At 36.8% G+C, this 16,319-nt stretch overlaps 1 protein-coding gene across 1 annotated transcript in view; it reads left to right on the top strand.

Annotated features, from left to right (window-relative positions):
* LOC121383727 (sacsin-like) overlaps nucleotides 1–16,319 on the top strand; it is a 61,328-nt gene that overhangs the window by 36,658 nt on the left and 8,351 nt on the right. Inside the window, 4 exon segments of the mRNA XM_041513823.1 lie at nucleotides 1,478–2,830; nucleotides 4,637–7,425; nucleotides 7,427–12,622; nucleotides 15,360–15,497. Coding sequence (XP_041369757.1) covers nucleotides 1,478–2,830; nucleotides 4,637–7,425; nucleotides 7,427–12,622; nucleotides 15,360–15,497 — 9,476 coding nt within the window.

Here is a 16,319-nt window from a genome sequence, read left to right as displayed (position 1 = left end):
TCGTTAAACGAAACAAACTTTAACTTTTAACTAATCTTAGGCTTCCAGACTTTTTTTGGGGTAAATGTAGAAACTTCTTATGTCACTGAGATAATGAAAAACGCTCCTTTCCTCTACTCTCTCTGTGGTTGTAAACCTTTTGACATTATGCAGTGGAAATGACACGTATAATGTGGTCATTAATCCGACAAAGCTAGAATAGCAGAAGTTAGCCTTTATATAAGGCAGGCTTCTATTTAAGGCAAGCTTCTATTCAAGGCAAGCCCAGGGCATACAATTTGAATTTTTTGAGACAACCGATATGTCGTTTGTGTGGTTTTAGTGTTTACACGATTTTCTTCAGTAGTTCAGATACAAATGCAAATTTTAATGAATCACGGTAATTAAACGTGAATGCAATATGAACGAATTTCGTAGCTTTTCTCCATCAAATGTCCTATTATAAATATTTTTTTTTTTTTTTTAAATGTATGCTAGAACCAACTTGAAAGCTGCCCGTTTACATTACAACGCACAACCCCATTGGTTCTTTTACAGGGGAGTACTTATTGGTGTCAAACAATAATCTGAATGAAATGATAATAGACAGGGATTTCCTGGAAGCAATGAGTTTAATGCTTCCGGATCTGAACGGAAGTACTCAAATTATGCGAATCCTTTATTGGCCAAAATAACCAGCAATCGGCAATGTAGGCCGTTATCTTATTATTTTCTTCCCAAAACAGTGAAAAAAAATAGCCAACATGTCTTTTTAAATTTTCTGACAAACGATTACAGCTTTTGCACAAACGATAGGACGTTTATGTTGATATTGGTTTTGCATAACCGACAGACGAACGACAAAATCGTTTGTGCCAAATTTTATGCCCTACAAGCCTCAGTGTTATTTTTACATGCTCTGAAACCCGACCTCTAATTGAGGCAGGCCTCTATTCAAGGATTTACAGTATATTACAAATGTTTTTAAAAATGGCTGCTAGAACTGCAAAAATTTACTTATTCCAAACAAGAAAATCTATTTAATATGAAATAGTAGTGGCTAAAGAGGCTCTGTTAGTCCGAAACGATGGCTGCAAATGCAGGACAGTCCATTTAAAAACAAGGGTATAAAAACATAAAACCATACAAGACCACAAGAATTCCATGGAATTAAATGTGTTGCCTGCCACAAACGGATTCAGTGAATAAAGAAATAATTTGTGAGGTAACATTCAAGATTAATCTAGTTTCTTTTTTTTTTTAAATTACATTACAATAAACAATGAATTGAATAGTTTTTCAGCCTGCATCGCCATTTATCATTGCAGACTGGCCCTGTGTGCTGAGTGGAAAATATATTTTGTTTATAAACCCACATCAGTCTGTGAATAAAGTCTGCTTGATGAAAAAGTTGGGTAATTTGGATGCTACATCACAGCAGGCCTGCTTGGATGTGTTCAATGGTAACTTTGGTTTTCACCTGATGTCTTTATTGAAGGCGAATTCCGGGGAACCATGTTCTGGTTTCCATTGAGAAGTACCAGTTCAACCCTTAGTGACAACATTTATGATCAGTCCAAAATAGAAGATTTATTCTGCACCTTCCAGGCAGAGGCCAAAATGACACTTTTGTTTTTGAAATATGTCGAATCGATCCATTTGAAAAAGAAAGATCATTTGGAGGAAATACATTCAGTTTTCTCAGTAATGATTGCACCTCAATGTCTGAATGACATTCGCAGGATAAGAGAATCATTCGTGTCTAAGATCCAAGATGTTGGAACCAATCTGCCAGAAAAATCTATCCAGAGTGACCAGCAAATATTAATTGAGATGGAGTCAGAATCTTCAGGTATCTCAACTGAAGAATGGATTGTTACAAACTTCTATAAGGGTGGACAGGTTTCTGAGGTGTTCTCCAAGTTACTCCATGATACTGATTTGTCTTACTCACCATATGTTGGCATGGCAACACCTCTTCATCATGATACTACTTTTCATGGTCACATCTTTTGTTTTCTTCCATTGCCGTTGGATGCGAGGAACCAGACTGGACTTCCAGTCCACATCAATGGATTCTTTGCACTAAGCCAGAATCGAGCTTATGTGAAATGGCCGACAACAGACCAAGAGAGAACCCATAGTCACCTGGACAAATCAGTTCAGTGGAATAAATGTCTAGTGAAAGAGGTTCTTCCTGAAGTCTATGTAAAGCTTGTCCAGCGGCAGATTGCATATTCACAGTCTAATGGTAACAGTCCCCAAGATGTACAACATGTCTACAGCAGTTTGCCACTCCCATCAGTTGTCAGAGAAAACTGGAACTTAATTCTCCAACCTTTTTATGATCAATTGTGGCAACTTCCAGTTTTGTACACTAGCAACCAGCGAGGAAAATGGATTTGTTTACAGGACTCTGTGCTGGCCGTATATAGAGATGATGTTCCCTTGAAAGTACAACAGGCTGTTACAGAAACATACAGAAGATACAACAGAAACATTGTGGTGCTGCCTGTTGATCTGTTGGCCACTGTTAAGAAGTATTCAGCGATACCTCCAGAGTACGTTGAATGTCAGACTCTGTGTACTCTGTTGAGATCCAACGATACATACAAGACATTCTTACTAGAGGATCGTCTAAACCTCCTCACATTCATTCTGAAGTTTGATTCAAGCTGTTTACATGGGCTAGAGCTGCTGCCAGTGGCAGATGGCAGCTTTGTAACTTTCCCAGCGAAGGTGTTTTTTTGTCCTGGAAAAGCTCATTTGTTTCCTGGATTGGAGAGAAAAGTCATTGCTGATAATATAGATCAAGAGGTACTGAGGAAACTTGGACACATGGCTAAAAATGGTAAGATGGCCTTTAGTAAACCTTTTTTATAAGTATAGGTAGTACTAAAGCAAATAACTTCTGGCTGGGTCAAAGTTCGAGGTGCACCCAACTTTTGATAGAGAAGTTAACATCACAACTCTTGTGATTGGTGATAAATGTGAGTGTGTTGGTTGTGAAAAAAAGTAGTTTCATCTGGGCAAAATATTTATGAAATTTTGTTTCATCTGGTACAGCTGTTATCAAGTAGCCTTGTGCTTGAAACATGCATGGGGTACCTGTAAAAAAAAGAAGAAGAAAAAAAAAGTACTCAAATATGTTACTATTGTCATCTATGGGATTTGATTTAGTAGTATACACCCTATAATCATTCCAAATATTGCTGTGATTATCACATCAGTCTTCCTTCAGACTGTCTATAGATTAATTGAGCACACCATCAGAAAAACGTTTTTGATGGGGGTTTTGTTGAAAAATGCTATAGCTGTATGGTCCCCAGCAGCATTGTATCAGGGTTGGGGTTTTTTCACCATCATACAGTAAAAAGTCAAGATATGGGTGTTACTTTTCTGGTGTCCACAGTGACGGCAACAGCAACAGCAACAAGATATTGTTTTGGGCTCCTACATTAATGTTCTACATTAATGAAACTTGAGTTATAGTTAATCTATAAATGTTGATCTCTGTAACATTGTATGGTAAAACTAAATTTTAATTTATTAATTGAAAATGTTTAATGAATTTAATTGGGAAAAAATGGGGGGTTTTAAAGTTCAATCATTTAAACAGGCCTTGAAGTTTACATATACCGACAGACAATAAAAACACAAAACATATTTTTCAATATTTTGTTGTGATTAATGAAAAATATATTTATTGGACTTAAAATAACAATTTATGAGAGGAAGCCATTGATTGTTACTTTTGTCTGGGTTTTAATCCTGGTTTTGTTCTTGTTACACATACAATAGCAGAAACACACAAAATGGTGTGAAATGCATTCACTACATGCTCAATCATGCTGCATGCAATGCACTTGAAATGCTAGTATGTGGACACATAAAAGTCACATAACAGTGTCATATTCCTCATCACATTAAGAATGCCACGACTCGGAGAAGAACAAAGGGAGCAAGCATTGGGCATGGTTCAAGGGGGGACTTCGCAAAGCCAAGTTGCTAGGACCTTCAGAGTCCGTCCATCAACTATTGGACGACAAGCCGGTATCACCGTTATGAACTGGCCTGCCGTTTCACCGGATTTGAACCCAATTGAACACGTGGGATGAGTTAGGACGTCATGTACGTCACTGCCAGCCACCACTGCGTAACGTCGCTGAGCTTGCACAGGCCTTGCAGGAGGAGCATCTAAACTAAGAAAAAAAGGAGAGAAAAAACCCCTACCTAATGACCACCCCAGTTCTAAGACCACCCTACTGTAAATACCAATATTTTAAAGACTGGAGTATTTCCTTATTTTACAGTAAAAATACTTCAGTATTAATGCCACCCCACTATTAGAGATTACGACCAGTAAAGTTAGATCTAGTGGTAATTGTCAGTACATTCTGACCTCACAAAGAAACTTTGAGGTCAAGTCTATATTTGGCACTGTAAGTATAACAATACACAAGTGTTGTATTGTTTCTGGCCTGACTAGACAATAAAGAGCCATCCATCATAATACTTCAGTCCCTGCTTAATTCATAAACAGTCATTCCGTCTGTTAATTATGATACAGAAAACATATTTGTGATATATCTTGATAAAAAAAACAATTTATCATATGATAATATTTATATTCAAATGTATGTACCTCTCATTTTAGGTGAACACATGCTAAGAGCATTGACAAAAGATGTATTCCATGATTTGGTAAAGGACTGCTTGGATGTGAACTTACCAGATGAAGAGAAATTATTACGTTGTTCATCAAAGTCTTTTGGGAAAGATTGGTTGGAAAAGGTTTGGGTATTTGCACATGAACATTATGGCAATGTGCAGTCAGTGTTTAAATCATTACCAGTAATACCTCAGTTTGATTTCTCTAATGATTGTGCTATGCTACATCAGTTGACACAAGTATTCATTGGACAAAAGTTACATCAGATGGACCCATTGTCCACAGAACTTGCTGAAGCTTTAACAACACTGGGAATGATTGTGCTCTCAGAAGTACCTAACTTCCTTTCTGCAGCTGTGGAATTAGGTTTGATACACGAGCCTTCTAATTCTGGTGTTGTGAGAGCTCTGAGCCAAGTGTTTAATGCTGGTAAAGGTAAAGAGGCCATTGACCATTTCAACAGGTCTGCATCCATAGCACAGAAACGGTCTCTGATACAGTATCTTCAGCATTGTGGTAGAATACCTAATCCAGCAAAAAACATCTTAACCTGTTTGAAACTGTTCAGCAGGACAAGTTGTAAGACACCAAATGTATTGGATACATGTATTAAAGATATATGCCACATAGCACCTGATGCACATCTTCCAGTTGCATACCCAAAGGATTACCTTGATTGTTCTCAGCCAGTGGCCAGGTATTTTGCTAAATTACTTGGTGCAGTTAAACATACAGTTTATGATATAGTTCTTGACATTTTAAATATCATAGAAAATGGTAACCAAACACAGTACAGTAGTACAGACATAGAATCATTCATGATGTTTCTGATGCAAAATAGACAGTTTTTTGTAAACCAGAAGATAAAGGAAAAGGCAAAGACTGTAAAGTTTCTTTCTCCCTTGAAAGGACAAACTCTAAGAGCAGCAGCAGAAGTGTTTGATCCACGACTGACAGCATTACAGAAATTGTTTGTACATGAAGACAAGTTTCCAAATGACAAGTTTAAAGAGCATCGTATACTTGAAGAAATGCATTGCCTTGGGTTGAAACAAACTGCAGATGTTACATCAGAAGATATTTGTCAGAGTGCTAAAACTGTAGAACAGTTGTTAATATCTGGATTAAAAGATGAAGCTGTGAAAAAGGGTCATGCTGTCCTAAAGTTTCTTATCAACAATCTTGATACATTATCTGTCGCAGGTTTGAAGTCAGTTTTATCAATTCAGTGGGTTCCTGTCTTGTTGTCAAAACCCACAAACTACCCTGAGAAGCTGCAGCTTTATAGTGAGTACATCCATTGCACTCTAGGCCGACCTAACGAGATGACTTGCATCCAGCATCATCCACTGGTGGGTTCAACCTGTCTAGTAGCAGCTGATGAGGTTTCTCACAACATTGCAAACATGTTTGGTTGGAATAAAAGTCCAATTTTGGACAAAGTGGTGGCTCATATTTTGAATACTGTTGGAGCCATGAATGAAGATGAGTATGACAAGGTCATAACAATAATGAATTCATCATTTAAACATCTTTACTATAGTCAGCCATTACCACAAAAGATTCAAGAAAAACTGAAGGATGCAAGATTGGTATGGATAGAGTCTGAAAGTGAATTTCAGAAACCAAATGTCTTGTGGATTGATACATCAGAACATGATATTGATCTTGATCCATTCCGATACTGCTTGCCAAAACATTTGAGAGGTTTAAGGGAGTTGTTTGTTGCACTTGGCAGTGCCTTGAATCAAACAGCAGACATGTTGCTTGATGTTCTGGAGGAAATTAAAATAAAACATGATAAAGGTGAGTTTAGTGAGACTGATGCTGGCAAGGACCTGGCACTTGTCATACAGATACTTAATGTAATAAAAACAAAACCAACTGTAGAAAGAAAACGGATTTTCATTCCAGTGCAAGCTACAGATAGACAACTCAGATTAGTGACAGTTGATAAATGCACATATTGCAAGGACGAATGGATGAGGGAGATCCCACCATTAGAAGATTCAAAAACAGAGGATGATGATGTTGTTTGGTATGTACACCAAGATGTACCCCCATCACTAGCAAAAATGCTTGGTGTTGAAACAAAAAGTGAAAAGCATTTATTGCTCAATATGAAAGATATTACTCCATTTGGTCAGCATGAAAAGCTGACTAGAAGAATAAAGAGCATTTTATCAGGTTATCCCCTGGACTCTGCTGTTATGAAAGAACTACTACAAAATGCTGATGATGCAAAAGCAACTGAAATCATGTTTATAAAAGACTTCAGAACACACCCATCTGAGAGAGTATTTGGAGATGCATGGTCCGAGTTGCAGGGACCAGCTTTGTGTGTGTACAATGACAGTTATTTCAGAGAGGAAGATTTTACTGGTCTTGAAGAGCTAGGTCATGGTAGCAAATCAGAAGACCTGGTGAAGATTGGACAGTATGGTGTAGGTTTTAACTGTGTGTATCACTTGACAGATGTCCCATGCTTCCTCACTGTTGGTCCAGACACAGAAGAAACAATGTGCATTTTAGATCCAAACACACAATACTGTCAAGTTGCCAATAAATGCAAGTCAGGAGCCAGAATAACAGTTAAAGATTATCTACGGTCAGAATATGAACATGTGTTTGTTGCTTTCCCAACAGCACAAGTAAGCTTGAAGAGTCAAGGCACATTATTTCGATTACCACTTCGAACAGCCACAATGGCAGAGAAGTCTGCCATATCTGATTGTATTGTCTGTCCACAAGATGTCATAGGAATTTTAAATGATTTTAAAAAAAGACATGTTTAAATCACTGCTCTTCTTGCATAACATGAGGAAGATTTCCATTGCATCCATTGCAGATGATGGCACTATGCACGTTGAGTATATGGTTGAAACTGAGATGACTTTGAAGGATAAAATGAAGCAGGCAGTATTTGTTGAACAGCTTAAAACTCGAGCAGAAAATGTTGTTGATTTTAGTATGGGTATCGGTATGACAGATTTGTCTGTATTTGAAATACAGCTGGAACTAAATATCAAGGACAATGAGAACAGACATGAAAAATGGCTTGTTGTACACAGAGCAGGATTTTCCACTGATTATCCTGTACCTGAACTTCTTTCAAAAGCATGGGCAAATGGTGACATCCGTTATCTTCCTCAAGGAGGTATAGCTGTGAATCTAGAACTAGACTCAGTCCCAGACACTACTACAAAACATGCCTTTTGCATGCTTCCATTACCTATTGAAACAGGACTTCCTGTACATGTTAACGGACATTTTGCATTGGATCATGAATCTAGGAGAAATCTGTGGACTGGAACTAATGACTACAGAACAGTTTGGAACACACATCTTGTAAGAGCTCTTATTGTACCTGCATATTTTACAGCGATGCAATCTATGAAGGCAAAGCATTTTGCCTATTGTGGGGGTAATGTGAATATGAGTTTGGACTCTGCTGAAGGGGTCATTGCAAAGTATAACAGTCTTTTCCCTGACATAAAGACATGTCCAAATGAACCATGGAAGTCTTTGGTCATCACATTCTATAAGGAGATAATTAATAAAAAATTATTCATGTTTGTGATACAGCCACATCAAGAGAAAAAAACAAAAGAGAAAAAGAATATTGTTGTTAAAAATCAAGCAATGAGACTTGAATGTGCTCCAGCAGTGGTTGATAATGGATTTCCTGGTCATTTTATGGATCTTGATGTGTACTTTCCTGATGTTAAAAAGAAAAGGGAACAAACAACTTCCAGTGAAGAACATGTTCCAGAGAACAGTAGCCAAAAGAAGAAATTTGAGCTGACATGTATTTTGAAAGATCTGGGTATGAAATTGATTGATGCTCCAATGGGGATATATCTGAATTTCCAAGAGATAGGTGTTGAAGATCAGGTTTCATTGGTAACCCCAAAAAATGTTGTAAAATTCCTAAAATCACACAGTGTCAAGACATTACCTGGTAAATGCTGTATTGGCAATCTACCAACTGACGTTGAGTGTACACCACTGAAAGAATCTGAATCGGTAAAATGTTTGATTAAATTCTGCCAAATAGAAGAAAATTTCTGGGATGAGTTGGAAGGAATGCCTCTGTTGTTGACACAGTCTGGAGAGTTGGATACGTTTACAGAGAAGAATCCGATTCTTGTCAGTACATATGCTGATTTGCTGCATGGTTCTAGCAGCAAACTAATTTGTAAATCTCTTGTCAATTTATTTGAGAAAAAAGTCACTAAAGTTCCACAATTACGTCGGCTGGATATTGAGGCCTTTTCAAAGTTACTGGATGCCACATTAGACCACTCATTGTTTGGAGTAGGTATCCCTGTTCCATGGTTGGAAAATTCAAACTATCCCAAAAAAGAATGGATTAGTAGGTTATGGAATTTCCTATCAGAAGAGTTAGAATGTACTAAGCAAGGAAAGGTAGAAAGTACTAAGCAAGAAGAGAAAAACATCAAACCACAAAGTACTAAACTACAAGAGATTGAAAATACAGCAACAGAACAGAAGATTAAGAGCACAGACTTCAAAAAAGAAGAAAGGTATGGAAATGCTAAAGTTGCTCTCGTAGAGTTATTGCAAAACTGGAGTTTGATGCCTGTCATTTGGAATAAGAAAGTTGGCAATGATGAAAATTCTGTCGCAAACAAATATTTATTTCCTCTAAAATGTGCCAAGAGAGTATTTTATGGGACTGTGACAATAAACGAAGAGCTGAAAGAAGCATTGCACAGTCTAGTGGTTCCAAAACTTGATCTTGCTGCATTTGATATAAGATGTTTTCTCCTACCTTCCTCATGGGATCGAAAAAATAGTTGGAAACTAGCTTCAGAATTAGTTACAACACCATCAAGTCCAATAGAATTGCTTGGTCTGTTAGTTTCATATATACATAAAGACACATTTTGCAAAACATTTGGAAGAACTCTTTTAGAATATTTTTCAAAAAATGTCAAAGAGCTTGCTGAAACATCTAATACTGAAGATTGTAAGCAAATGCTTAAAACATTAACCTTTTTCAAAAAACTTGATAATTCATACACCTCTCTTGCAGAATGTGAAAATATTGTTTTTGTGAAAGACCACATGCTCTTTCCAAAAGATGGTGTTGTTGATTGGTGTTCAGAAACGACTATTAGCATTTTTGAGGAAGAACCAGTCCTGTCAAAATTGTATGATTTTCTAAACTTGAATCCAATTTCTGAAGTCCGACTTTATTCTGATTTCTTTTTCCCAAGATTTCAGTTATTTTCAACTGAAACAAAAAGTGCCCACCTAGAATACTTGAAGAAGATTTTAGTAAAATATGAAAAATTAAATGAAGAAGCGGAAACACTGCTTCAAATTTTGACACAAATTCCATTTATTGAAACAGAAGATGGAACACTCCACAAAGCAAGCAGATTTTATAGCAAAAAAGAAAAAGTATTCCAAGTTATGTGTGACAAATCGGACTTCCCACCACATCAGTTTGATGGTGACGAGTGGCATGATTTCCTGGTTCTAGCTGGCATAATAACTGAGGTATCAGATGACATGTTCATTGAATATGCAACAGCTGTAGCTAGGAAAGGTTGTATAAGAATTTCAAAAGAGGTTGCCAAGATGTCTATGGTTCTCATGAATCATTTGAAACCACAAACATTTGAAGAGAAAAGATCCACCAATAAAGAACAGTTACAGCTTCTATTTAAAACAATTAGAAACATCAGGTTTATTCTTCCTTTTGATATTTCTAACATTAGAGATGGACATCTGATGTCAAGCATTTGTCCTCAGTTTGAAGGTGCAGCAAGACTGGTATCATTTAAAGATTCTGCTTGTCAAACATATCCTATTTATCAGATTTGGTCAACTTACCCTGTGCTATGTGACCAAGCCAGTTCTGTTAAGGAATTCTACACAAAGGTTCAGCCTGATGAACCACCAAAGAAAGTAGTTATAAAACACATGATAAATATTTGTTCATGCAAGCAGATAGATGGGAAGTCATTTCTACATAATGACACAAGACAATTTGTTGAAAAAGTTATGCGCAGTTTATATCAGTATTTTGACAAAACTGGTTTATCTGGTTCTGATGTTGAGCAGTTGAGTTCATTTAAGACCGTGTTTCTTCCTGATGAGTGTATGTTTGTGAAAGCAGAACATGTTGTGATTGAACCTGAAAACAATGAACTCATTAGTGGATACTTGTACAAAGCACCAACAACCTATGGCCGGTTCTTTAAAGTATTTCATAAACTTGGGGCTATTAAAATAGCAACTGCTAATCACTATGCCTCAATATTGATTAAACTATACCAAGAAACAAAAGGTGGAAAACTAAATCCCAATGAGCAGAAAACAGTGAATCAAGCCATAACACAGTTATTCCATTGTCTAAAGGTGGAAAACAAGAAAGAACTGCACAGCAAACATCTGTATCTGCCCAAGAGAGATCATGCTTTGACTAACTCATCAGAGCTAGTAATGATAGATGATAAATCTTTCAAGGAAAGGATTTCATGTCTGAATCTCTCATTTCTGTTGGATTTTAAAACAATGGGTTGTAAGGAGATTGATCCAATAAAAGCTTTAAAATCACTACCACGAAAATACCAACCTAAACTATTGACTGATATAGTGCAGGAAAAGGTTTTGTCTCAGAATGATAGAGTTTTTTCAACAAAATATATGAACGTTTTACATTCTGATCCTTTCATTAGTGGTATAGTTCGCTTGGTCAGTCAGATGAAGAATAAAAAGGATCTGGAATTTTTTGAAAACGATGCAAGAGAAATTGAACTAAAATTAACATCTCTGAAGATATTTGAAATGGAAGAATTAACCACAGTTCTATATTATCAAGACAAGATGATACCTGAAAGTCAAGAATCTAAGCAGTGTTTCATAGATTACAAAACAGAAAAACATGAATGTGTTTATCTTAAAGCAAATACGCATGACAATAAAAGTATTTATGTTGAAACTAATAAACTGGCACAAGCAGTCAACTTGATTATTGGGGAACAGTTAAATGACTTGATATTGCACTTACCTCAAATGATGCAGTGTGAACCAGATACGATATGTACTTACTTAGATCAACAAGGAATCAACAATTGTATATATGATATATCTGAAAATGATGTTACTTGGATGCCATCCGCTGGCGATACCATTCCTGAAGACTTTCATTGGATGCTGGTGAACAGGTTTGACTGGTTGGAAGTAGGAGAGTATGTTGGGATGGAGGTGTATGATCCCCTCAGTGATGTGGATACAGCTGAAGAGTGTGTTGATGAGCCAAGATATTGCTATGCAGTTGTAAAGGAAATTAAGAAACATAGCACCTCCCCCATCTTTTGTCAATATGTAGTAGATGTTGGCAATGGAAGACGGGAACTGATGTCTGCAACAACTTTGTTCAAGATGTACCGTCCAAAAATAGCAGACATTACAGACCTTGTTTTAAGTGATGCTATTCCAATACAGAATGATGATACTGTTAACAAATCATTGGCAGACATATTGAAGAATATAAGAAAAGTCCTCAAAGAATGTTGGAAAAATCTAGATGATGTTCACAGAAGGAAAGTGAGAAATAGATTGTACTTAAGGTGGCATCCAGACAGAAACCTTGAGAGAAAAGAACTGTGCAACACAGTATGCCAATACCTTAAGCAGTATGTAGAAAAACTCGACAGAGGTGAGAGTATTGAGAATATGACAGTTGAAGATGATATTCTTGGTGGCTCTCGATATTACAGATGGTCAGATGATCTAAATCAAAGAGCTTCAAATCATAGGCATCATTGGGAGAATGCTAAGCAAGAAGGTTCTTCATATTTCCACAAGACTCGCAGAAGTACTAAACAATGTGATCCTCAGGAAGCTCAAAGATGGCTGCGACAGGCTGAAATAGATTATGACTCAGCTCGACAAGATGCCACATTCAACTGGATCTGTTTCAAATGTTACCAGGTAAGTCTATGAGCTTTATTCAAAGTAAGTGGTCCTAAAAAACTGCAACAAAGTGTGGTATTTTTTGTTGAAGCTTAGAATATTCATTTTGTACATCCTGGTGCTCTTGATGTTCCTACTTTCTATAAAAGCTGGAATCAGTGTCATTGTGTGACCATTTGGTGCATACCAGAATGTTGATGATACTTTTAAAAATACATCATACTGAATTGGCAGAATGTGCAACAATTCAGAACACCTCAAATAATCATGATTACAAGCATTTATTTTGACAAGATTTGAACATTTTAACATGGCAAGTATTAAACACATTTTGCACAAAGTATTGTTTACCAAGATTTCACCAATACAGTGAACAATGATGCATACGAGACTTTGACAATGACAGTATTATAAGACTGTTGTTTTTTTCCAGGGTTTTTTAATATTACACATCATGTAATGTATAGTGCTACAGTGGAAAATGGTTGTGTATACATTGCTATTTCTCTCTCTCTCTCTCTCTCTCTCTCTCTCTCTCTCTCTCTCTCTCTCTCTCTCTCTCTCTCTCTCAAAAACAAAAAAAGAAACTTCCGATTTGTACATATAGTATTTGTTGTGTTAAAGAATTTATTGTGTAATGAAATTATATAGGTAGTATTAGCCTTGAGCTGTATTATCAGGATTCATGAATTTTATCGATTATTTTTGCACTGTTAATCGTCGACAACGTGAAATTCAATTTGCACGTGCATGCATGGTTCGACATGTCCCGTGTAGTATTCGGTCAATTTGTTTTACTTGTCTTACTGACATTGTTGTCAAGTGAACGAAAACGCTTCACAATTTGTAAAAAAATTAAAGTTTTTTACATTGTAGCATTTTTAGTATGCCAAGAATACCCAATAATTTACGCGAACGGGCGATTGGCATGCTTGATGCTGGCATGTCGACAGAAGATGTTGCAAGGCATGTTGGGAGTTCTAGTTGAGCAATAAAAAATCTTCGCGTAAGATTTCGAACGACAGGAAGCACCAACGACTTGCCGCGTCGTGGACGTCCGTGTGTTACAAAGCGTGGTCAAGACTGCTATATCATGAACACGCATTTGCACAATTGATTCCAAACTGCCACTACTACTGCTGCTAACACACCTGGGTGTCATAATAACTGAATCAGTGGGCAAACTGTTCGTAATCGTCTGCGGGAGAACGGTTTACATGCACGACGTCCTTACGTCGGATGCGTTTTAACGCAACATCATCATCTAAGTCGTCTTAATTGGGCATGTGTACACACTCATTGGATACGGCGACGCTGGAATACCATTCTTTTTTTGGATGAATCCAGATTTTCTTTACAACGTGGTGATGGCAGGGTGCATGTCTACCGTAGGAGAAATGAACGCTATGTTGACTGTTGTACTTTTGAACGAGATCGTTTTGGGGGTGGGGGTTCTGTCATGGTCTGGGCAGCCATTGCCCATGGTTATCATTCACCACTAGTCGTCACTAATGGCAATTTAAATGCTCAACGTTACCGCGATGACATTCTCACTCATCACGTCATTCCTCTGTTCCATAACAACGCCAACATCTCGATTTTTCAGCATGATAATGCCACCTCTCATACAGCTAGAGACACTGTAAATTTTCTTAGGACAAATAACATTGATTTCATTGATGACTGGCCCACTTAAAGTCCTGATCTCAACCCCATCGAGCATGTCTGGGATAGTCTGGACAGACGATTGAGGCGTCGTCCCAACCCACAAATCAACACTTTAGTCAATTCTATGTGCCTGCGATGCACTGCAGTGGTCAATTCAAGAGGTGGTCATACCCATTATTAAGTGGGTGTTGTTTTTTTAACCCCTACCACACTTGGTCAAAATTTCTCCCAGTTTCTGTTAACCTATGGCCACTATTTTTGCACCAAACGATGCATCATGGAACACTCTTTAAACGCATATATAACAATTATATATATATATAAAAATCTTACCTCATTTGTGCAGTTTGTTGTTGGGAGTGTCTTGTTAATTTAACAAACGTTTTCCAATGTCAAGGTTTATGCATGTGCAGATTTGTTACGAACAAGCCATATGTAAATATAATGGTTTATGGAGTAGCCAGGCTTATGGTTTTAGTTGATATATTACCGGTACACTGTTTTAGAAAAACAGTTTTCACTAAAACTAAAGAATTCCTTGATAGTGAAACCTCTCAATCTAGATAGTAATACTTTAAAAAAATATTGTTTATAAATTTCTGTTACTGAAATACTGATTAAAGGAATACTAAATTAGAAATGAAATATCAGAGATAAGCCATCATGTCATATATATATAGCATATACATGGGCGTATGGGGACTCTTTGATTTAGGGGGGCTGGAGGGGTTGATTTGCCCGAAATTTTACCCAGATAAAAACTGCCCGAATTTTTCCCACTGTTTTGCCCGAATTTGGGGGGGGGCAATTGCCCCCCTGCTCCTCCTGGCGCCCCCCCCCCCCCCCCCCCCCGGGTAGTACGCCCATGAGCATATAGCACATGCTATAGTCATGTGGCACTGTTTAGAATAACTCAGTGAATCCATTGAGGGAGGGAGGGGAGGTGGCATCCAATGACCCACTGCCCTTCCACCCATTAATTGATGAAACCCTCCAGTGTATATGGGATTTAAAAAATATTTTTTTGTTATCATACTTCTGCAAAAACTTTTGGTATTAGTTTACTATACTAGTTTTATACTTCCAGGCTGCTAAAAAAGCAATTGCTGCCCTGCACTATAACACTGTGAATACAGGAGAAAATACAACGAATATCCATGATTTGGAGAAGTTAACAGAGAAGGTTTACGATCCAACTTTGATCACATTGGTCCGCCAGCTTAAGGTAAGAATAATCTTTACTGATTTTTTTTCTTGTGCATTTTTTAAAAGTTATCGATAGAGTATATGTACATGTGAATTATAATACATGTATAGTCCATTTGTGTCAAAGGGGAACTGATGAATTGTCATATAATTCTATAATTAATAAACTTAAAATTCATATAAGAACATATTATTAGGTTTTAAACCCATATCAACTCAAATAAAAAATATATATAGTTCAGTAAAAATAAAAAAGTTTCTTTACAAATCACCATCAAATTGCATAGGTCGAATGTTATTTTTTAAGACAGGTATGAAGACACTTGATGGAACAGCTAAGGTAAAGCACCTTAGTTCTTTAGTCTCTGTGTAGTGACTTATTGATTACTTGGCTGTTCTAGCATTTTGTCTTCACCTGTGTTTTGATGAAATTTAATCTATATAATTTGATGGTAATTTGTTAAAAAATGTTTTCACTTACATAGAAATTTTTAGTAAAACATGTTATTTGTTTAAAACTCAATTGTATGTTTTAATATAACTTTTAACATTATTCATTATATATATATATATATATATTCCAATTCACTTTAGATGCAAACAGACTATACAGGTAATATTTCAACACATTTTAATTAAAGTTATATGGTGTCAATTAAGGACCACACAGATATCTGGTAATTAGGAGGGAAGGAATGAAATGTTTTATTTAATGACGCACTCAACACATTTTATTTACGGTTATGTGGCATCAGACATATGGTTACAGACCACACAGATATTGAGAGAGGAAACCTCCTGTCGCCACTTCATGGGCTACTCTTTTTGATTAGCAGCAAGG

The sequence above is a fragment of the Gigantopelta aegis genome, chromosome 10 (genome assembly GCF_016097555.1).
Source record: "Gigantopelta aegis isolate Gae_Host chromosome 10, Gae_host_genome, whole genome shotgun sequence".
Classification (NCBI taxonomy): Eukaryota; Metazoa; Mollusca; class Gastropoda; order Neomphalida; family Peltospiridae; genus Gigantopelta; species Gigantopelta aegis.
Note: the sequence above shows the minus strand (reverse complement) of the source record. Positions and strands in the feature narration are given on the sequence as shown.